Genomic DNA, 22728 nt, shown 5'->3' with positions numbered 1-22728 from the left:
ACTTACAGTATGCTGCACTGGTGGATACACACTGATGCATGGAACATCTCTATGAATTAGTCATTTCTTACTGCTCAGCTCATTCATCATACTCTGTTTGTCAGACTATGCCACTCCCTTATTCTCAGACTGTTTGTCTATCTCTTCCTCTCTCTCTCTCTCTCTCTCTCTCTCCCTCTGCCTTTCTGTCTTTTTTCGTTGCTCTCTTCCACACTCATACACTTAGACACACACACACGTAAGTATACTGCACAGCCCACACCACAGTGGGTGGTTCGTCATTATAAATATTGAAAAAGTGGAACAGTCAGGGTTCCAGCTGAAAGCACCTTTCATTTTGCCATGCATTCATCGCAATATAATTACTTCCCTTTTTCTAGCACTGTAGAAATTGCCTTAGAAAGTCTGCCTGTAATGTATCAAAAAAAAGGACACAACCCTTTTAAAGCTTCCATCTAAAACATCACACGGTAGTTTATACAACAGCAATTTGATATCATTGTTTGTTTGTTGTTTTTACACTACACTTTAAACGTGAGATTTTTAATTTGCATATAACCGTTATCATGCTTCCAGCTTTATTAAATCAGCTGGGAATGTTACTTGACTTGCTGTCACTGTTCCTCTCTGTCACCAGGTATGACATTAGATATGAAAAAGACGACTTCCTTTTGAGGATAAAGAAAGCATCAGTGATTGATCAGGGAACCTTCACGTGCCTCGCAGAGAACCGTGTGGGTAAAGCGGAGGCCTCCGCCTATCTGACTATCAGAGGTGGGTAACTGGTTGTGGACTCACACTTGGCAAAGCTCATAACCCATCCCTAATATTTTTTTTTTTGTATCTCCCAAAGCAGGCCACAGGACAATCAGTCCTTTATTGCCCACTTTATGAGCATTATTGCCCCCCTGCTGAAAGGCTAGGCCTGGCCTCAGCTTTTCTTTCATACAGTGGGCTGATGTAGTTGATTGCTCTAGATCTCCAGCTAGGCGCCAGATATGAACAATCTTACCAGCTTTAAGTGAACTTTTATGACCTCTCCTGGGGGGCTAATTCTCCATCCAGCCACTCACTCCATATTTACACCTTATCAGTGGGAAGAAGCTGTTTCATCTTTGAAAAGCTCAAGCAAAAATTAAGCCAAATTCAGACCAATAACATTATCTCCGTTTTTCGTTTTTCTCTTTCCTTCTTTTTTTATGCATGAAAAAACATTGTTGACAGAGCTAAAAGGGGATACTCATTTGCATACACTCCACATATTTGTTCCTGGACTCTACTGATGTAGCTTCACGTGACTCAAACATCAAAATAATCCTTATTTTTCTTGTACTTGTCCTTGGTGTATTTTCTCCGCTGCCTAAAATGAGTTGGTTTAGCTCTCCTTCCTTCACTTTAAGCCAACTTTCTTTTTTTTTTTTTTGTGTGTCCCGTTTGGATCTTTAGCCATCAGAATTGTTGTCTTAAGGCCAAGAAAGATGCCAAGCGGATTTATTTTACCAAGTGGATCATCATGGCCTTGCCATATTGGTCCATTTGATTGACCTTTATTATAATTATGAATTTATTTTATTTTCAGTTGCTACAAACGGGACAGACATGACTGGGGGATAGGACAGGGAGAAAGAATGAAAGAAAGAGAGGGAGAGAAAGAAAACCAAAGGGGAGAAGAGACGGTGAGAAGGGGGGGAAGAAAGAAAAAAGAAAAAAAAAGAAAAACAAAACACCTGGATCACCTGTATGGAGAAAAAAAACAGAAGAGAAAGCAAACAACAAAGAGCAACATAATAAAAAAAACGGCACCATCACAATAAACTAGCTAGCAGTAGATAACAGTAGATACTAAATAATAAACGATATTGTGCAGCACGCAAGATAGACAGCGCACAATGTGCTTTGAGGCAGCAGCCAAGAAAGCTGTAGTCCGCGTCTGTGAATACCTGTGTGTACACCTGTGTGCATACCTGTGTGGATCAGCATGCTTGCTTTCCAAAGGTTTCTCCATGTAACGATCTGCTAGGGAGTGTGGGGAGCCACAGCCCCTTCCTCCAGGGTATGAAGCAGGTATGGAGGAGATCAAAACTCCAGACATTCAGAGGCCCCCAGAACACAAGAGACCAAGGAAGACCAACAGAGGGGCAGCCGCGCCACTGTCCCAGTAAGAGCTGAGGAGAGTCCCAGATGAGGGCTCACTCAGCAGCCATGGAGCAGAAGCCAGGGGAGTTGCAGTGATGCGCCCGTGAGCTCCGCCGGCAGCCAGCTGTGCCTGAGTGACCGAGCCCCAGGCCGAGAGGCCGGGGCACCCCACCTCCGAAGTGGCCCGAGCGAGCCCCAGGCTCCAGGCCCCGATAAGCGGCCGCCAAGGAGTGAGCCGGTGTGTACCCGGACGCCCACCCCCAGACACAAAGAACCACCAACGCACCGACACCTGAGGGAGTCCGCCACTGGCAGGGGAAGTGGTGGTGGGTGGAGATAGGCCTCCAAACCTTGGAGGGCCTGAGATGTCCCCAGAGAGGTGGCGCCTGACACCCAACCTGACATATAGACACAGACATACAGGCACACACAGATACAAACATCCATTCCCACCCTCATGCTCTCATATGCACTTACTCCACACTCAACCAACATGAAGACAGACATAAAGAGACGCTGTACACACGATCACACTCCCCAAGCGTACTCTACGAACCGGGTCTAGGTACCCTTGCCCCTGGAGGGGAGAACTGCACCCAGACCCAGGTGGTGTTACCCTTTTCCCTGCGGTGGGGGGAGGCAGACCGCCCCGACTCCGCAGCAGCAGGGAGGCCCCACACTCCGGACCGCAGTCGGACGGCCAACTCCTCCTAGCCCCCCCGCTCCAGCAGGTCGCAGAGAATGGGGGTGAGGGAAGACTCCAAACCTCCCTCCACCCGCTCATTGTAGTGTTGATGCATGTGTGTTCTAAGGTGCATTTAAAACCCAGGAGGGCATGGAGCTACCTGCCAGAGAGCAGCAGGTAAGCGCATAGTCCCTCCTGCTAGCCCTCAATGTCTACGTGTATTTAACATTGAGGGGTGGGCAACGACGCCAGGGGTGAGGTGTACACCCTGATGGTAATTTGGACTCCGTGTATCGTGCCCACCCCCAAGATCCTATGTGTATGTGTAATGAGAGTGTGAGTAATGTGAAGGTCTAAGTTGTGGGATAAAATTGAGGCAGAGGCAGCCAGAAGGGGACAGAGGGGGGGGGGGGTAGCCTCCTCTGCACCCCTACTCCAAGGCCCTGCATGTGTGGGTGGTTGTGGTGGAGCGGGAAAAGGGAGGCAGCTGGAGATGGGGAGGGAAGGAAGGGAGGGGCAGGTGACCCCTCCCTGGGGCCAGCTCCCCCGCTGACCCCAGTAGGCACCCCCATACTCCGCAACCCGTCAGGGAAAGGGGGCCCAGGCCCATCCAGATCGGGGTCCAGCGCAGCAGCGCCCCCCGGCCCCACAGCCAACTTTCTTAACGAAACATAACCAAAAAGGTTTGAATGGAAGGCGGATGCTGTGTCCACAACCAGACCTGTGTGTCTGAATTAACCATATTAAGATTATCTGCGCTAAATGACATCACACAAAAAAAGCCTAAAAACAAACAGTTATGGAGGTCTAAAGTCTGAATTATGGATTCAAAAGGATTACATTACCTCAGCACATATTCTGACCTTCTTATTTTAAACTTTGGACATGTTAAATGTCAGCTGACACTTTGATGATAGAACAGACTGTATGTATGACAGAAGAAAGGAAACCAAGTGCAGCTTATTTTGAATCACCTAAAATTATCTTCTTAATTATCTTAACTTCTTAACAACAAATGCATAGAAAACACAGCATAATGTACACAACATATCTCATCTTTAATCAGCCCGCTCTCATCAATGATCCATTTCATTTACATGACTTTTAATCTACCAACAGATCTATTAAGTTTGCAAGTCTGTTAGTCTTAAAGCTGATAAATCATTAGCGATATAACTGTTCAGCAGTTTTTTGCCATCAGTTTCTTATCTCACAAACACCAACAAGGTACTATTTCCTTAAGGTCCACGTCATCACCTGCTTTGGTGACTGATTTTTACCCTCCCTGTCCCTGAGTTTCATGGATGGAAACCCAACTCCATCTCATTCATCTCTGATTTTCATTAATTTCTTTTTTTTTTCTGTCCCTCTGTTCTACTCCTCTGCTTTCCTTCTCTCTGTGTTGTGTGTAAATCTCACTCACACCATTGTTGTGTCATCAGCTCGCCCCGTTGGTAAGTAAGAGCTGATCCCATTGTGCATGCGCTGCTCTTTGTTTTTAATCACACACCTGTTCAGTATGCATGTACCGTTGTGGCATTCCACAAACGCAACCATCAAACTAATTTTAGACATGCATATATAGGTTGTTTTAGTCAACCACTGATTTATTCCCGCAGTCCTTAAATTTACCACGTCACTTTAAAAAGAAATAAAAGGAGTTACAGATATGTGAGATGTGCCTTATTTAGAAAAAAATGAAGATATATGGGCACTCTAATGAGTTATTATTAAATATTCTGATACTTTGGCAGCTGGATTTAGCTCATTTTAGCTGTATAGCTTTTCAGTGAGTAAAACCCAGTGCATGAATCCCTTCAATTAGCAGCTGGACATTCAGTTTATGGATTTTACTTTGAAAGTTTAACTGGAGTCCTGTTAAAAACACAATCAGAATTCTGTAAAATTGCTTTGCAGTTGTTTTATGTTTTCTTTTGCCTTTAAACTCAGAGGCACCTCAGTTTGTGGTGCGTCCCCGTGACCAAATAGTCGCTCAAGGACGAACAGCAACCTTTCCCTGTGAGACCAGAGGAAAACCTCAACCCACAGTCTTCTGGCAAAGAGAAGGGAGCCAGGTAAGGATAAAGACTGTGATTTGAACGATATGTACTTATTTTTATTTTTTAGTAGGGTGGTGTGCGTGTCTCTTTTAGGCTTGCATTCCTATACAGGCATCGATTCCACAGCTATCATAATAATTTTTCAAAAAATGGTCAAAATCTGACTACATGGAACAAGCCAATGGAAAGCAGTGCGGTTCTGTTCCACACGCATATAATGAAGTGGTCATTTATCATCAATCTACACTGGTCTGACTAGCCAATTCACTTAGCAAGAGACAATGTCATGTACTGCATTAGAGTCATTAGACATAATGAAAGCAGGCTAATGTCCTTTCCTGCCCATCAGCTTGTCTGCCTAGGGTGCAGAAATGGACAACGCTGATGCCTCAGTTTTATGACCATGACTTCAGGTTATCACAGTAGAATTAGCACTCTTGTGGTAAACAGCTATTCAGACCTTGTAGGAAAGAGACATTGACCCACTTTTCTAACCGAATTGTACACAGGGGAGTGAATATTCAAGTATATTGAAAGCATGTGTTGATGTTGTTTTGGTCTGAAGAATCATTTTGAAATAATTAATAATAACTATAACTATCAGGAATAGTGCGTATCATCATATTCGACCACTGGGGAGCTAAACACATGACCCGAGCATTGTCAGAACACTCACTCAGTCCACTTAATTACATGAACATGATTAGCTGCTCTTTAACACAGATATCTAATCTAATCATGTCAACAACTCAATGCATTTAGCCTTGTAGACATGGTCAAGATGACCTGCTGAAGTTCAAGCCAGGCTTAAGAATGGGGAAGAAATTAGATTTAAGTGACTTTGGCATGGTTCTTGGTGCCAGACAGGCTGGAATAGCAACAACACCCTGATCTATTGGGATTTTCTTACACAACTGTCTCTAGGATTTACAGAGAATGATCCAAAAATATCCAAAGAGTGGCAGTTCTTTGAGAAAAAAATGCCTTGTTGATGTTAGAGGTCAGAGTAGAATAGCCAGACCTCTCCCAGCTGACAAGGAAGGCAACAGTTAGTCAGATAAGGTTGTTTTGTTACAATTGTTGCAATTATACAGAAGAGCATCACTGAATGCACAACATTTTGAATCTTGAAGCAGGGTATAGCAGCAGAAGACCACATCAGAGAAATGCAAAACTGAGGCTACAATTTTCACGGGCTCAACATAGTACAATTTTGGATAACACTGGAATTCCATTGTCTGGTCTAATGAGTGTGAATTTCTGCCTGGACAGCTAGCTTGTATGGTCAGAATTTGGCATAAAAAACATAAAAGCAGGATCCATCCTGCCTTGGCTAAGTAACTCAGGCTGCAGGTGTAATGGTGTGTGAGGTATGCTCTTGACAAACACCGGGGCACTAAGTACCAATTGAACATTGTTTAAATGTCACAGCCTACCTGAGTCTGCTCGCTGACCATGTCGACCCTTTATGACCACAGTATACCCATCTTCTGATAGCTGCCTCCAGCAGGATGCTGGAACATTAAACATAGTTCACTGTACTCAAATGGCATCCACAGTAACAAGATCTCAATCCAACAGAGCTCTTTTGCAGTGTGGTTTAACAGGAGATTTGTGTCATGGATGTGGAGCTGACAAATCTACATCAACTGTGTGATGCTATCGTGTTAATATGAACCAAACCTTTGTGCTACTAAACAAGTACATCATCTAGTGTATTTACATTTCTCCCCACTGTCCCTCCCAATAGGATCTTCTTTTCCCCAGTCAGCAAGCACAAGGAGACAGCCGAGTGTCTGTGTCTGTGAATGGAGAGTTGACCATCTCTCCTGTACAGCGCTCAGATGCGGGGTACTACATCTGCCAAGCCCTCACTGTGGCCGGAAGCATCATGGCCAAGGCCCAGCTTGAAGTAGCAGACGGTAAGACGAGAGTAGATATAGCAGACACCATCCTCACAGAGAGAGAAAATGTTTACCTATGAAGGAAAATACCACTTATCGAGTTATGCAATTTATATATACACAGTTCAGCTGGATTAAAGAGCAAATAGGATAAAAGAAAGATGAGAGATGTTAAAGAAAACTTTGCTTCCTGAAGTTACAGTGATTTTGCAATGTTGTGCAAAGTATATCAGCATAATAACATTGTGCATAACTTAAGAGTCTCATCAATGTTTATTATTTTGATGGGGCACATATAGCTTATAACATTACTCAAACACTGAACACCACTGTATCAAAGATAATTTATCTGCCCACATTTACTGGCAAAGATACATCTGTATCTTCTAAAAGCCAGCCACTGATAATGAACCTTTCCATTTGCACCTTACTTTTTTAAAGACTGAAAACATGTAAAATAAAACGATCTACTTCATGGAGAGATGCAATGCTTCTTTTTCTTTTGACAAAGCTTTAATGTCAGCATTAAGTGCTGAGCTGCTGCCAGCTGGGAGCTGTTTATGCCCTTCTCCCCATTTGTTTCTTGGCTTTTTCTCCCACACATTATTAAATTAGCATCTGTTGAAGTGTTTTTTTGGAGAGCAAATGACTTCTGTTCTGTCACTCAGAGGAGATGGATAAATATCAAAATGTAAGGTGTAGAGCGCAAGGGATAGGATAAATTCCTTTGACTTATGGCTGAAAACAAAGATGGATAGAGTTGGCGTGACGCCTGGGATGTTTGGAAGCTTGAATTGTATCGTTTCGTAGCATGCACTAAGCTTGTAAGATCAGCTGCCATACTGTATGTGTCCACTAGATTAGGATTTTCTGAAGTGCTGGTTTCTCTAATATGCCATAAATGTGTGAGTGTAAAAGTACTTTATAACTATGTAAGTATAGCTATAACTTTAGCTATTTTTTAGCTGTGATGTTTGATTGAAGAGTACCAACCTGGACCAGCAGTGTAGAAATTGATATTCTTATGCATAATCAGTAATTAGTGTTTTGATACAGTTCAATAAGTAGCAGCAGGGACTAATACTGGAGAGTGTTCTCTTGCATCCCTGTAACAACCTTGGAAAGCAGTATTGTAATTTTTACTTTTGTCACCAAGGTTTGTGAGTATGATTGCATTTTTCACAGAGCACACTAAATCAGGAACAGCAATATCATATTTTTGTTTATACCGTAATCACTTGGGATAATGAGAGCGTGCTCTACAGCAAATGTAATATTAGAAAAAGCTTGCTAGAGCATCTTTTGTTAGATAATACATAAACTAATTTTGTGTTGAACTAGAAAAAGTAATAATGGCATCTTCCCATTTATTTAATGTTCACATTTACATCTAAGTTAAACCTTAATATATACTTTTCAACAACACAACGTGATAATATTGCCATATATGTGCAAACAATTTAGCTCTCTGAAAATCACATGCGGTTCTGCTTACTGTACACTATGCTGCGCCTAGTTGTACCTGATTTTTCTGTTATTCTGCTTGAGTTGCTGTATTGCTCATTGTCCTGAAGGAGGTGTGATGAAAGATAAGGCAGGGAGAGCCTGCTGTAAACACTTGTGTGAATGGAGACAGCCCTGATAACAGTGGAGAGCAGCAGTGAGGAAATTGGAAGCGAGGGATAGTTACAAGGCCTAGAGAGATTCAACACTACCGAAATTACTGTTTGAGAGTGCAGAGGCTGTTTTCTGGATGATATAACATGCTCTAAAAAGCTTTAAAATAGTTGTATTGTTGTTCTGCTTGGCATGCTAATTCTGAGTTTGGTTCATGTGTGTTTGTGGGGGACTTGCCAAAAGGGTGGAGATAGAGCCATGAGTCACAGTGGAAAGAGAGAGGACAGGCATGAATGTGCTGAAAGGTGTTATAAAGAAGGTATGGTAATTAGCACCACGGGTGAAGCATCGTTAATCCTCACCTAGTAATTAAAACTCAAAGGTGTGATGCAGTGCCATGAACACTCCGCCCTACTGTGGAAAAGCCTCACAAAACAGTCAGTTCCTCTCACAACAAATCCACCAGATTGAACCCTAACATCTCGGGCATGCAACCACAAATATAATTATTGCAATCACAAATTAACACCTTGTGATAAGGTCATGTATTTTTTCCCACAAATCTGATAACTCCAAGAAAACAGTTGCATGTTTCTTGCCAAGACTATGACATTCAAATTACAATGTTAGGAAAGCATTCAAATAATAACACCGGATTCTTGATTGTTATACTCAGCCCTGAAGGACCGCCCACCACCGATCATCCGGCAGGGCCCATCCAACCAAACTCAGGCTTTGGGAGGCATGTCCCTACTCAGGTGTCAGGCGTCTGGGGACCCAGAGCCTACAATCACTTGGCGGAAGAATGGAGCCAACCTGCTTGGAAAGGACACAAGGTTTTCCCTTCTGGAACATGGCAGCCTTCAGATCCAGAGTACCAGGGTGGGTTATGTTGAAGTAGCGAGCGATACCTTGTATCTGTAATATGTACTGTAGTTTCTTCTGGGGACAGTGGCCTACTAACCACCAAAGAATAGCTCTAATTGCTAATTTAATTGTTTTCCCCATAACTTTGCTTTAAAAAATGATTGAAGTCCAGTTGGAAGAAGTTGATGGGTTAACCATAGATCACTGGTTTCTGGACTCTTATTTTAAAGGCATTTTCTCTTATATTATTGGAAAGAGTAGCAACTGATCTGCCACAAAATAGTGGTGAATCATGCTCAACTTAAGTGTTCGTTGAACTCTAAATGAAATTTGTGATTCAGAAGTAAGACATACTTGCTGAGTGAAAAGTTGTATTTTTTCTTTTTCTAGACTTCTAGATAATTAATCTTGTTTCTAACAAATTACGTTTCTCCATGCCTGTCATTAGAAAGAATTGAGTTTTAGGAGACTCTTCACTGACATCACTTTCCAGTTACATCTAACTTTTCTGCTCAGTCTGTAGATGTTTAAAGCATATAGAGTAGTGTTTCTTTTTTCTGTTTCTTTTTTGGTTTTTAAGTGCTGGCTGGGCTCCTGGCATTCAATCCATCTTTGTTGCCAGTCAGCTGTTTTCCTAGGTTTTAGTTGTTCACTTGGTTTAGTCTAATTAATTTTTTTAAAAGAGATAAACAAATTACCAAATATATGAAATGATAAACCACAATTGCAGCAAACATTCTGCCAGTTAGCATTACGTACGACCTTTATATTTCCTCATGCCAGATGTGGCAGACGGAATTGAAGTGTCCTTTGCAATAGTTCAATCAGGTCCTCAGGACTAATTAATCAAAATAAAGGACAGTTAATTAATCTTGGAGACAGTGTTTTACCACCAAAATTAAAATGCCCTTGTTATCTTCTCAGCAGGATATCAGTTGAATCTCCTGTTGATTATTGTGCCTTCAATTAATCCCACTGCACATATTTCACATTCCTCTGACCTGTAAATTATTCGTATATTTTGCAGTGAAATCTTTCTCTTTTGGTGAGAAGGACATTGAAGTGAATGTGAATGCAGTTCATAAACACATCAAAGGAAAACAACATATTTAGTCTATGGGGCTTTTGTTTGTTTTTGCATGTGTAGCTTTCACACCCTGCATTGCGTGTGAAAGAATAAAGAGGAATCTACGTACCTGATAAATGATGTCAGCTTTAATGCATTACAGATGAACAGGTACAGTCAGGTTGCTGTTAAATGATGAATAGTGAGTATAGATTTTTGTTAGTTTTTGAAGTCTTTTATATAGTCTGAATTCAGAAGTGTGAAGGGGGTAATAAAATGGAGAATCTCCAATATACGCTGTACTGTCACAATGTCAAAGTGCTCCTACTTTGCTACTTTCTCTCGAGAGATAACATAGTTGTCAGTCTCTCCTAAAGCATTGCCAATATGAAATTGGTTGTCATATCTACTATTTCCTGTGTCAGCACTAGTGATGATAATGTCGATGGCTTTTGGAATGGCGGGTGACCATTACTGGAGCAAATCAATTAAGAAAATTAATGTAAGCTTTCACTGGGATCTCTCTTTTTTTTTTTCTTTTTTTTTTTTTTTCCATTGGCCAGCATTAAAGTTCCCTCTCATCCACTCTCCGGCTTTTCTCGAGCCAAATGCAGGCCAGTGGAGGTTAATGCATTTTTACTGTACTAGTAGGTGCAAAGCCCAGAGTGACGTAAGAGCTTCTGGAAACCATCTGGGATCAGAGTTGGATTCAGCTGTACAAAGCAACAGAGTACACTCGAAAAGCTGTATTATGATGCAGATGAGCAGAAAATGTTTGTTAGTTTAATAGACACAGTGTCTGCAATCATTATTATTATTTTTTATCATTAGTTACTGTTTTTTAGTGAAAAAAACCCAAAAGAATTTGGTTTCTGTTGCAGTTTTGAAATCTGCCCAGTTCTTGTAGAGTTCAGATGAAATGGGAGCTTGAATTAACTTGAAATTTAAATTGTGTTTTTCTTAGCTGTCTGACTCAGGGCTGTATACCTGCGTTGCTACCAGCTCCAGTGGAGAAACATCGTGGAGTGCCTACTTGGATGTCAGAGGTCTGCTTCAGTAGAAATGATTCACATGTTTTATGCATATCACTTATAACATGGCTTGCATTTGTTTTGTTTTTGTGTGGGTTTTTTGCTTTAATTGTGTCTGTCTTGTTTCCTTAGACGCTACTGACCTCGTTGACTTCATATCTCACAATTCGACCGCCCTCCCAGGGCCTCCCTCCAAACCCGAGGTTACTAATGTTACCAAGAGCAGTATCTCGTTGTCATGGAAACCGGGACCAGAGGGGGGCTCCCCAGTGTCCTCCTATGTCATTGAGGCTTTTGGGTATGTCTGCGACCTATGGCCTCGAGCAACATTTAGTGACCCCGAACTTTCATGGCAGTAACAGATGTGGGTGTTTCTGTGGGCAGTCAAGCAAGCCTGGGCAGTTTGAAGGAGAACATTCATGAGTAGCTCTATATATATATATAGCAGAATATGATTAGCACACTTTTTGTGTGTATGTGTGTGTGTCTTGTGTTTGTTGGACTGACTATTCTTTCACCAAACAAAATGTTTTTCAAAGCCTTTCAATAGTTATTCTGGCGTTTCATTACTATGTGGCACATCATTTGAGCTCCCACTCTCAGCAGTACATCTAGTTATCTCAAATGAATTGTCTGGATTTCTTACATTTGAAGTTGTTCACTGCTTATTTAATTTATTCTTTTTACAGTCAGTCAGTGAGTAACAGCTGGCAGACCGTGGCAGATCATGTGAAAACCACAGAGTTCACAGTCAAAGATCTACGACCCAATACCGTCTACTTGTTCATCATCAGGGCAGTCAATGCTCAAGGGCTCGGGGATCCGAGCCCAATGTCTGAGCCCGTTCGCACTCAAGGTACAGAAATGAGAATGGATTCTAATAAATTTTTAGCGATAAGAATTCCTGTTCCCACTTACATTGCTTGTGTTTTGGTTTTTTTCTCTGTCACAGACATTAGTCCTACAGCACAGGGAGTGGACCACCGTCGTGTGCAGAAAGAGTTGGGGGATGTTGTAGTCAACATGCACAATCCTGTTGTCCTCAGCTCCACTTCAGTGCAGGTCACCTGGACTGTGAGTACCCACAACCCTTAAAAGATTTGTAAAAGTATAGCCGAAGTACCGACTGTTACCTTTGGAGCAATATAAGAAAAACAAATCTGGTCTAAGCTTGTTTGAGAACTTTATACCTGGCACGTCACTTTGTTTTGGATTAGCTGGCACACACACAGAATAAATATGAGGGGATGGATACACATTTGTAGAATGAACAGCTGCTGCTGCATCAATTTTGATTGGTGTGAAGCGATGCAGGAATCAAGACTAATGTTTCTATTCAGGACAAATACATCACCATTAGGCACTACATGTGTCACTTCTGGAAGCAGTTTGCAGTGCTTTATCTGGGAAATGTTATTTCTGTCTGTTGGCAAGGTGTCCCAGTGCCTGCTGCTGTAGGTTAATAACACACCTTGGATACATTTACTGCAGTCTGCTATTTCATGCTTGTCAGCATGACAACCGTGTACTGTCACACAGCTTTTAGACTGAGACAACTGTGTTTGTGGTGGATCTGAATAGGTTCACAGGCGTTATTTGACCTGGCTCCATTTAACAGAAGTTTTTTCAGTACCCAAACTTTATGTATTAAACAGTTGCAGCAGAATCTTTCTTAATTGTTGTATTTTGCATGTTATTTGGGAAAAACAGCATTTCCCATTTTGTTTTTTGGATTTTACTCAACTTTAATTTCAGTACTTTGTTGCTCAGAACATAAAGTTGTCAGTCACCTTTGTCTGTGTGGTAGATGAGAACTTCATTGCATACTTCTATATGCACAGCTTGTGCAGGATTACATCAGACATTACATTTACTAGAAACAGTTCCACTAAGACATCAAAAATCACAAAGCAAATTTTTCCTGCCTTATGAAAAATCACATTTCTGTAAAGATAAGGGTTTGGTAGTAATGAGATTTGAGAACGTAAGAACCGGCGTGCACAAACTTCCACAAATTTAGATCAATTGTATTACTTTTTTCTATCTTTTGAAGAAAATAGGAATTTGTGTTTATTTTTTATTCACACTCCCAATAACAGTAATTCCTTTTTTAAACATAGGCAAAAAAGGAAAAAGAGATGGCTTATGGGACATTTAGATGCACAAATCATTTTGTTAAGAACATACAAGCTGAGACAACAGAGAGACAGCGAAAGAAAAGAAATAAGCCAGAAAAGAGCCACTCTTGCACTGTTTTGGTGATAATCCAGTGTGTTATTTTCCTTGTAAAAGCTTTTTCTTGCTTCTCCCCCTGTCAAGAAGTACCTGTCCTGAAAAGAACCTGGGAAAATTAAAAAAAAACAAGAGGAAAAACATATTCTGTGCAGATATGGCAAATGCACTACTACTGTTTTTGTACGGTTTCTTGCTTCTCTTCTGCTAATTGAACTGTGTGATTAAATAAGCGGATGTTGAGTCATAGCAGTTTTTATGACACCTTCCGCACAATTACAATGCAGCGTGTCTCTCTCTTTCTCCTTCTCCTCTCTTTTCAGGTGGAGAATCCATCCAAGTTTATCCAAGGCTACCGTGTTTTGTACCGGCAAACTTCAGGGCTGCCCTCCCCAGGGCCGTGGCAGATACAGGACTTGAAGGTTGCCTCAGAGAGGGACATAACTCTCTCTGGTCTGAAGAAAGGCATTGTATATGAGATTAAAGTGCGGCCGTATTTCAATGAATTTCAGGGCGCCGACAGTGAATCCATGACAGCACGCACCATGGAAGAAGGTGAGCCACAAATTAATTCGCATTTCTGATAAAAATTAATTTCTCTGCTGACTTAATGTTCGAAAGAAGTAAGATATAGTTACTAATGCATGAGCAGGAGCTCTTGTGTAAATGTTTCTACCTACTTTCATATTTAGTTGCTCCTACTAATGGCTTCTTGGCTAGATAGGAATGGATAATGGCATTTCAAGTACACCCTCCCACATACGCACACTGCTGCAGTGCTATGTCCCCTGTGTGTGAAAGCAGGTCTCCCAGACAGCGCAGTAGGGCTCTATGACAACCCCGAGCCTCTGTGGGTTGGTGGGCAAAGAGGGCGAGCAGTAAAGCTCAACTCTCTCTCACCTCGTCTGTGCCTGCTGCCATGTCTCTGTCTAAATGTACATGATATGACCTCCCACCTCACTTACACTCACACACCAATGAGCTCTTTGTGTAATTACACTTCCTGATTTCGTCTTTCTCCTCGTGTTATTCATCGGCTATTTGAAATGTTATTAATATCAGACTTCTCTATTCATTCTCAATTCTTTGCAAACAGGAAATGATAAGAATTATCTTTGCATGCTAATGCTATAATAGAAATTATTTAATGCTGCCAATGCAAACATCACAAGAGATGAACCCCAACTTTTATGTTGGGTTTTCTGTGATCGGAGATGAAAAAGCAGATTGAAGTGAAAGAGACCACAGTGCACAAAGCCCAAAGGTAGAGAATCAGGTCATGGCTGCGACTTCATTTGCTGCATCACTCTCGTTGTGTTTTCTCATTGAATGGGCTCTTCACCCCTGGACTCAACCTGTCAGTACAGAGCTTAACTATAAGAATTCTAAGGAGCATTTGAACATTTGGTGGAAACTATCTCAGCTGTGGTGTCAAAAACACTGGCTTTAAGATGCACCAACTCAGCTGTGGAGTGAAAGGTCTTAGGCAGGTGGAGTGCTGACTAAGGAGACAACTTTGAAAGAACTACAAAATTTCAATTATGCATATGAATCTTACAGGTGGAGTCACTGAATCAGTGCTACTCATTCAGGTTAAAGGATTCATGCTCTCATTGATTCTCATTAACTTTCTCTATACCTTCCAGTCAAATCACCCAATATTTATTATTTAAAGCCCCTGATGTGAAAATCCACTTTAACCTTGAATATGGTTGTGTGACAATCCCAACTAAACATCCACTCACTAGCTTTTCTTTTCACCGAAATTGCAAGCCGTTACCGGCTCATCTGAAAATGTGCTAAAAGCAATGAGAGTTACTGTCCTCTCTTTGCAAAAGATCTCCATAACAACTGAGCAAACATGATCGGGTGATACAGGCTATGGCATTAAGGTTAACACTGTTTTCAAATTTAATCAATTCCCCTGAAGGTGAGACTGCATTTTGGACTTCAAGAGTAAAAAAAAGTGAATGCACTGTATCATCATTCATTTACAGCGGCTACATATGTTGCCTGTGGGTGAACAAGACAATATCTTCACTTACTTCATTGCATCATTCAGGTGTTGCATCATTTGAATGGTGTGGAACTTGGCTTGCGCTGAAAAACAAGTCATGACAAGGCCATTAATGTCAGAGAAAATATTAGCCCAAAGCATCTGTGTTTGATGATGAGTGGATCACAGGGCTGCATCTTCCCCCCAGTAGGAGAACAGGGCTAGCTTAGTCTAGGGGATAAAGCTGGTGGAAAAAAGAGAGACTCACCTCACTGGAGCCCAATTAAAACGGCCACACAGGATCACAGAGGTCTTTGCAGATGGGGGCATATGGTCTGCTCAGGGATACCTAGAAACAAGGCATTGTGGTAGAGGGGAAAAAAATTGCCTTGCTCAACCTATTCTTTACTGCACAGAAATGCAATTCTTGCAAAAATTGCAAGAAAATCACTTGTTATCCATCAAAGGTAGATTGGAAATGAAGTTCCCTACTGCACAAGGGAGAATTTGTATACTAATGCACCTCACAACCTTTCAGTGAGTTTAAAGAGGAGTGTAGGCTTTCAGCCAGTATTCACAGCAAGTCAAATGAACCCATGAGTCAAGGTTCTATGCTTGTATAGTTGTTAAAATGAGAACCTCTGATCTGACCTGGTCTCATATGGACATTAGTGAGGCTAAAAGCTGAAATTCTCATATGAAACAGAGCTCCCTTCTCTTGCTAGATAGAGTTTATTACTGTTTTTTTGTTTTTGTTTTTGTTTTTTGGGGGCGGGGGCAGATGTGTTGTAGAGTAATGTTCACCAGTTCATGAATTAATTAGCTTAAATTATGCATCCATTTGCATAACAGGTTATGTTTACTACTTCATATCCTGCATAGCAGAACATTAAGCAGCTTTAGTAGCTTTTGTTTAATTGCACAGCTGTGGGTAAAAAAAAACCCTGAAATGTTTACTTAGACATTGGAAGCATTAATTGCTTGAAATTACTCTCTAGCTACAGTTCACATCAGTCCTAATATAAGTATTAGTCACATTAGTAAGAACATAATCTTTGACCTTTTCTTGGTTTTGCAGCCATTTATAGTAATATTATCCTGAGTCATTACTGGTATTCTAGCTATTATTCATCCAAGGGGATTGTTGTGGTACATATGGAAATTGTAGAACTACACTTAATGGTTCCTGTCTTCTCCTAATGCAGACCTTTGACTGACTGGAAAGGCACTGTTTGCTAAAAGAGCACCTCTGAAATGACATCTGGAAAGCTGAAAGTTACTTGGATAATTGTGACCTGATATTACCCTACTTGGAGCACTGAAGGCATTTAGTGGTCACTGCCCTCCTGCAGTTTTTTTTTATTGGTCACTCTACTACTGCTCTAAGCTTGCTCTAAGCTTACTAGGTGCCTTGTGGAAAGTGTATGAAGCAGCATTATTATAAAATATACAGACAGTGGTAGTATTTCCAGAATAACGTGCAATGACAAAAGGAATGAATACTTTTGAAATAAAATGTTAAACGTGGTATAATCAGAAATTATGATCATTTCATTTATTTAAAAAAATGTGGAACCGTATACATGCCCATTATTCTGTGTACTTTCTGACATATAGCATACCTTCTGATTTTATCTGTATATGTGTATTTTCCTTTTTTCAGAAAATCAAAACTGAAAAGATAAACAAACAAAACTGACAAATAAACTGTTCCTGGCTGAGGTTTTGAAAGCCCCCCCAAAATCCTCAAACAGTTGTAGAGGTCTGTGTTTTATGGAATGCTTTGTTTGTTTGTTTTTTGCTCCATCAGATTAGTTATTATGATTAGATTTTTGTCTTCAGAGACAAAAGGATTGCCTCAAATATTATGAGCCCGAAGATGAATATTAGGAGCCTTCTTTGTTCAGACTGTTGATGACTTAGAAAGTTGAATTCCTTCACCTGTAATCAGATTGGAATTACTTGTAAATGTTTACTTGAATGAAAGGAGTAAAGATTTGTGGCAGGATGATATGGTATAATATAATATCCTGTATTTTATATTTGACTCTTCCTTCATTGCGTGTGTATTTTTTCCTTCCTTCTGAACAATAGTCATCTCAATACTGGGACAGTAATTTGTGTGAGTCTGTTTAACGGTAATTGCTTTGGAAAGTCAATACTGCCTAAATGTCTGAATATAGATATCCTCAAACTGAGCTCAGTTAATTTGTTAAATGTAATAAAAATAAACCGCATCTCCTATGGCTGATTTAATTCCTTTGTCCTGCCAGCCTGTCAAGTACTTTGCAGACACAGCCATATCTGTTCATAGCCGCTCTTTTAAGCACAAGCTACATTATACAGGGAGATTTGTTTCATCTGGCAACAAAAGAAATCTATTGTTTTGTCATCTTTTTGCTATGTAAATTACCTGAGGCTGATGTTGAGCTTTGCAGATGTCAAATAACTGGCAGAGGTCAGGATCAAATCTTGCACAAATGCTCTGTCATACACTTCTAATATGCTGTTGTGTCATTAGTTCATATGCGCTAATACATGGCTTGGTGCTTTTGACTTTGAGAGTACAGACACCATGTCCATTTTGAGAATTTGACTCACAACGCCCATTTCCACCTTTACTTCTCAGTACAGTAAGACAGTGCCTTCCATATATTGAAACACTGTGATTAGTATTGTTATTTTAAGCCTCCTTAATCGGGCTCAAACTAGCTGTTTCATCCATTCAGTCAGAACGTAATGATGATTTTATTAGGAATCGAGAGAGACTATGTGCCCAGGGATTGCCTGATTTGCACAGTTCCATAGATATGATCTTTTTGCCTCCTGCTGCCTATAGTTTCTTTAAATTTTACATCTATCTATGGAGGGTGCCACAATCTCTAATTTTAAAAAAGAACTGTTAAAGTTTGTTTTTTATGCCCTTAGTCTCCACATACACACCAAGAAATCACCTCAAACTTATTATCAGACATGGGTACTGACCAATTTTATTCAAACAGACATGCTAAATTGAGTGCATCTACACTGGAAGCATTTGCATGTGGCCAATATGGTGTAGTGCGCGTAGGACATGATGAAAGTGATTTACTTACTGGGTTCAGCAACACAATAAGAATCTCACTATTAAGATAAGAAACTGAGATGAAGTACTCCCAGCAGCCATCTGCCAGGCTGGCTTAGGAAATAGAAAAACCCATGTTGTTTGGCTTGCTGAATTAATATGAATTGAGGTAGCGAGTGAGACAAATCCCTCTTTGACATATGAAAAAAGAAATAAATAAAACAAGACACACTCGTTTTTCAGAATAAACTATGTGTAGTGATTTCATTCTTTCTTTCTTTTTTACCTTTTCTTTCTTTAATCTTTTTACCCCCTCCCGGTGTGACCCATCAGCACCAAGTGCGCCTCCACAGCAAGTGACAGTGCTGACAGTGGGAAACCACAACAGCACATCCATCAGTGTATCCTGGGACCCTCCTCCTTCTGACCAACAGAATGGCATCATACAAGAGTACAAGGTGAGCCCAGGCTTCTCCAGACTGAATAGTTTAGTGATTTAGTGATGTACAACCACACAATGAAATCTGTCTGGTGTGTCTGTCTTTGTCAGATCTGGTGTTTGGCCAACGAAACTCGCTTTCATGTCAATAAGTCTGTGGACGCGACCATCCGTTCAGTGGTAGTTGGGGGTCTGCAGACTGGAGTGCAGTACCGTGTAGAGGTGGCTGCAGGCACCAGCGCAGGGGTGGGGGTCAAGAGCATACCCCAGCTCATCACTTTGGGTAATCCACTCTCTCTCTCTCTCACAAACACACACACACACGCCAAACCTCGAGTCAAATAAAATGACCCCAAGATAGGAGACCTAGGTCTCTATCACAGATTGGGGGTCTGGGAAAATGATTTATCAATTTATCGCACTTGAAGAAAGAAAATTGCGCTTTACAACGCCAGATGTCTATAGAGAAATCAATAGCAGTTCATTAAGTGTAGTGCCTGGTAACACTGTGCCAAGTACTGTTAGCCATATCAATAATCCTCTCCAATATGTGTGCAGCTGGCGCTAACAAAGTAGACAGTGTTTTTGTAGGAGCTTATCAGCCTATCACATCTTATGAAATCACTAAAGGATGCCCAGCGTATATAAGCCCAGAATCAATATGGGAGCTCAGGCCAGATGCTCTTCATCTGTGACTTTTGACTGATATATAATAACACCCCTAACGCCCAGAGAAAGGGAAACAGGCCTGTGGAATGAAGCTTAATGATGGGGGGGTGGTTCCTGCTGGAGACTGTGAATCTAATTTCACAGCACAGTAGCCGCAACAGAAAATCAAACTCTGTCAGAGCTGCTCTGTCAATCTTGTGTCTTGCAGCTCAAGTTGATAAGTGCACTGCTGAATTGATTAACGCTATATTGGATGCACTGATGCTGTTTTTTTTTTTTTTATCTCTTTGTGTTTGTATTTTTTCACGGGCTCATCTTTCGGTGGTCTCTGTAGTCCATGTGTCCTGGTTTGATACATAGTGTGTTCCACACTTCTTTGATTTGCTTAAACTTGTACATTTTCACCATATTTATTTATCTCTATGTCAAACATTGTGATGATATTGAATAAAATTTTGTTGCAATTTAATTTCTCTGAACTGCATTTTTTCCTGCTCAATATTTTTTTTAATCCCATTCAGTCACTCATACTGAAATTAAAATTCTAAATTCTTTCCCTTTTCTCCCTGTGTGGGTGTGTGGTGCCTCCAGGTGCAGAACTGAGGGACGTAATGACAGGATCGGACAGCAACAACAGCATCTCAGATGTGGTGAAGCAGCCGGCCTTCATCGCTGCTTTGGGAGGGGCTTGCTGGATTGTCCTCATGGGCTTCAGTGCCTGGTTGTACTGGAGGAGAAAAAAGAGGAAAGGACTTAGCAACTATGCAGGTAAAAAAAAAAAAATCAATTTACATGGTTCTGCATCAAAACTGGCTCACAAAGCAAAGTAGGTCTCTCTCCAGCGGAAGCTGATGCCATCACAGATGTGACTCCATTTGAGCTGGCTGAAACGCAGAACAAAGAAAATGTATTCAGCGCCGATGGAAATAGGCCCTATTTACTTTAATTCACTGTGCACTGATGTGCATCGACTGTGCTGCGTTCCATCAGCAGCACACCTCAACACTCTAATACATTCATGCGAGATAAGTAATTTAACATCCCCTTCCATTATCAGACCATGCCTGGTGTTGTTTGCACATTAACATGAGGTACATCTAGGTTTATGTATGGAATATTCTTTTATTCCACTGCGAGTCGAGCATGAAGCTGTGTGCAAATTTCATAATGTGTATTGCAGCTTTTATTTAGTGACTTGGGGAGAGAGCAGTGCGATTTCCTAATTCAGCAGGGATTTATGTGATTGAGGGCTGGTTTTCTGATCCCTTTATTCAAAAACTGCAGGAGTTTAAGTCCAAAATTTCATATTTCCATTTGGAAAACAATGGATTCTTTTTTTTTTTTTTTCTATAAGAGCCATTGACTTAAAAAATTCATTGATTTCTTCATTTTTAAATAATTTATAGCAGTAGTTTAAAAATGCTATTGCATCAGTAATTGTCTTTCTTGTTGCACACGTATTGTTTCAAGATGTATTTTGGAAGGATTTCATAAAAAAATTGAATTATGATGAGAGTGCAGATCACCTGAGGCGAGCAAAAATAAAAAATAAAAGGTTAAAAATGTCACCTTCATTTAAACTTCTCCCTCAGGGCAGTCAGTGTAAATCAGAAAATGCTGGAATGTTAGCTGCGTTATTGCCCAAGCTTCATCAAAATATGATCACAGTGCTGACATATCAGTGATGGATGAACAAACAAAGCAAAAATGAAAGCACACAATCCATATCTTTTGAACACGAGAGCATTTTGAATCATTTTAATATTTCTAAGCACTCTTTATGCCACTTGATATGCCCTCTGATACGCACACTCTTTATGTCTCTTTAAATTGCAGTTCAGTCCTTCACCTTCACTCGAGCAGGTATGTCTTTACATTGTGCCATTGTATATACAATATCCCGGCAATTTAGGTGCCTTCATTCTTGACAGCAGTAATGTATCAGCCATTCAAATCTACAGTCATGCTGTTGATTACTTGACAGTTTAATTGTTTCTCTCTCCTCCCTCTTTTCCCTCCAAGTGACATTCCAAAGAGACAGAGGCCTGATTCGCAATGGAAGGTGAGAATTTCTCCACTAAAAACCTTCAGAAACCCTACTGCTAAAGCTTCCAAGCTGACATTTCGGTGTCACATGGTGAACTTTTTAATGACACCATGCTATCGTAAAACTTAATATGAAGAGTTCTCTCCTGATGAATGGAATTTGCATTTATGCCCCCCCTTCACCCACCCCCGCCTATTCATATTGTATCAGTGCACGATTTCCACTGTTGTTCACTGTGATGAAATCATTAATCACTCCTTTGAACTAAGAGCTACCAATTAATGCAGGTGTTTTAGTCACCGGCGCGCTTCTCAGTTCATCTGAGTGAGCCAGAGGTCAATAAAGGAGGGGAGAGGTGATGAATGTGCTGTTTAAAAAGCTTGGCCTAGAGTAAGTAGAGTCATGGGTTTTATGTGGAGACAGAAGAACAATGCGTCGGACCTTGAGACTCCTCTCAGTGGCCGATAGAATTTCCAGACTGCTCAAAATGCCCAAAGCAAAGACAGCGTGTCCACAGAATATCAAAGTATTCCTGAAAACAACAGGGGGAAAGAGGTGAATTTGCTCTGTGGACAGTGGTTTGCTCTACATATTTGTTACACCTAAGCAAGCAGATAAGCCCAAAGCCAGAACAAATGTTGCAAGTAATAGACTAAAAATAAACGCTTTCTTGTAAAACCCTTTTGCATGAGTGCCTTTCTCCACACTGAAGGTGCACAGACTGCTTGCGCTACTGTGCATAGCTTTGCCCTGTTCTTCCAAGGAAATATATGTAAATATATGTATTATGCTTGTGTAGTTTAAAATGGAAATTATTGACGTAATTGTTTGAACACCTTTGAGCCATCACCAAGTCAGCTGTGAACAACTCCCCTGGCACTTGGTAAATCAGGCTCAGTGGAAAACTCACTGTAA

The 22728-nt window shown here is 40.9% G+C and overlaps 1 protein-coding gene across 2 annotated transcripts in view; it reads left to right on the top strand.

Moving 5' to 3' along the window:
* LOC113030223 (roundabout homolog 2-like) overlaps positions 1-22728 on the top strand; it is an 84551-nt gene that overhangs the window by 50106 nt on the left and 11717 nt on the right. Inside the window, exons 6-20 of one of the 2 annotated variants that reach the window (XM_026181437.2) lie at positions 638-774; positions 4264-4275; positions 4772-4896; positions 6632-6803; positions 9079-9284; positions 11300-11381; positions 11499-11664; positions 12056-12222; positions 12319-12440; positions 13922-14153; positions 18992-19116; positions 19209-19380; positions 20358-20534; positions 21603-21629; positions 21789-21828. In XM_026181437.2, the coding sequence (XP_026037222.1) occupies positions 638-774; positions 4264-4275; positions 4772-4896; positions 6632-6803; positions 9079-9284; positions 11300-11381; positions 11499-11664; positions 12056-12222; positions 12319-12440; positions 13922-14153; positions 18992-19116; positions 19209-19380; positions 20358-20534; positions 21603-21629; positions 21789-21828 (1962 nt within the window). The remainder of the gene's footprint in view (positions 1-637; positions 775-4263; positions 4276-4771; positions 4897-6631; positions 6804-9078; positions 9285-11299; positions 11382-11498; positions 11665-12055; positions 12223-12318; positions 12441-13921; positions 14154-18991; positions 19117-19208; positions 19381-20357; positions 20535-21602; positions 21630-21788; positions 21829-22728) is intronic. The other variant, XM_026181436.2, reaches the window with a different exon arrangement.

This window comes from Astatotilapia calliptera, chromosome 10 (genome assembly GCF_964374335.1).
Source record: "Astatotilapia calliptera chromosome 10, fAstCal68.1, whole genome shotgun sequence".
NCBI classification, from domain to species: domain Eukaryota; kingdom Metazoa; phylum Chordata; class Actinopteri; order Cichliformes; family Cichlidae; genus Astatotilapia; species Astatotilapia calliptera.
This window is presented reverse-complemented; position numbering and strand designations above follow the sequence as displayed.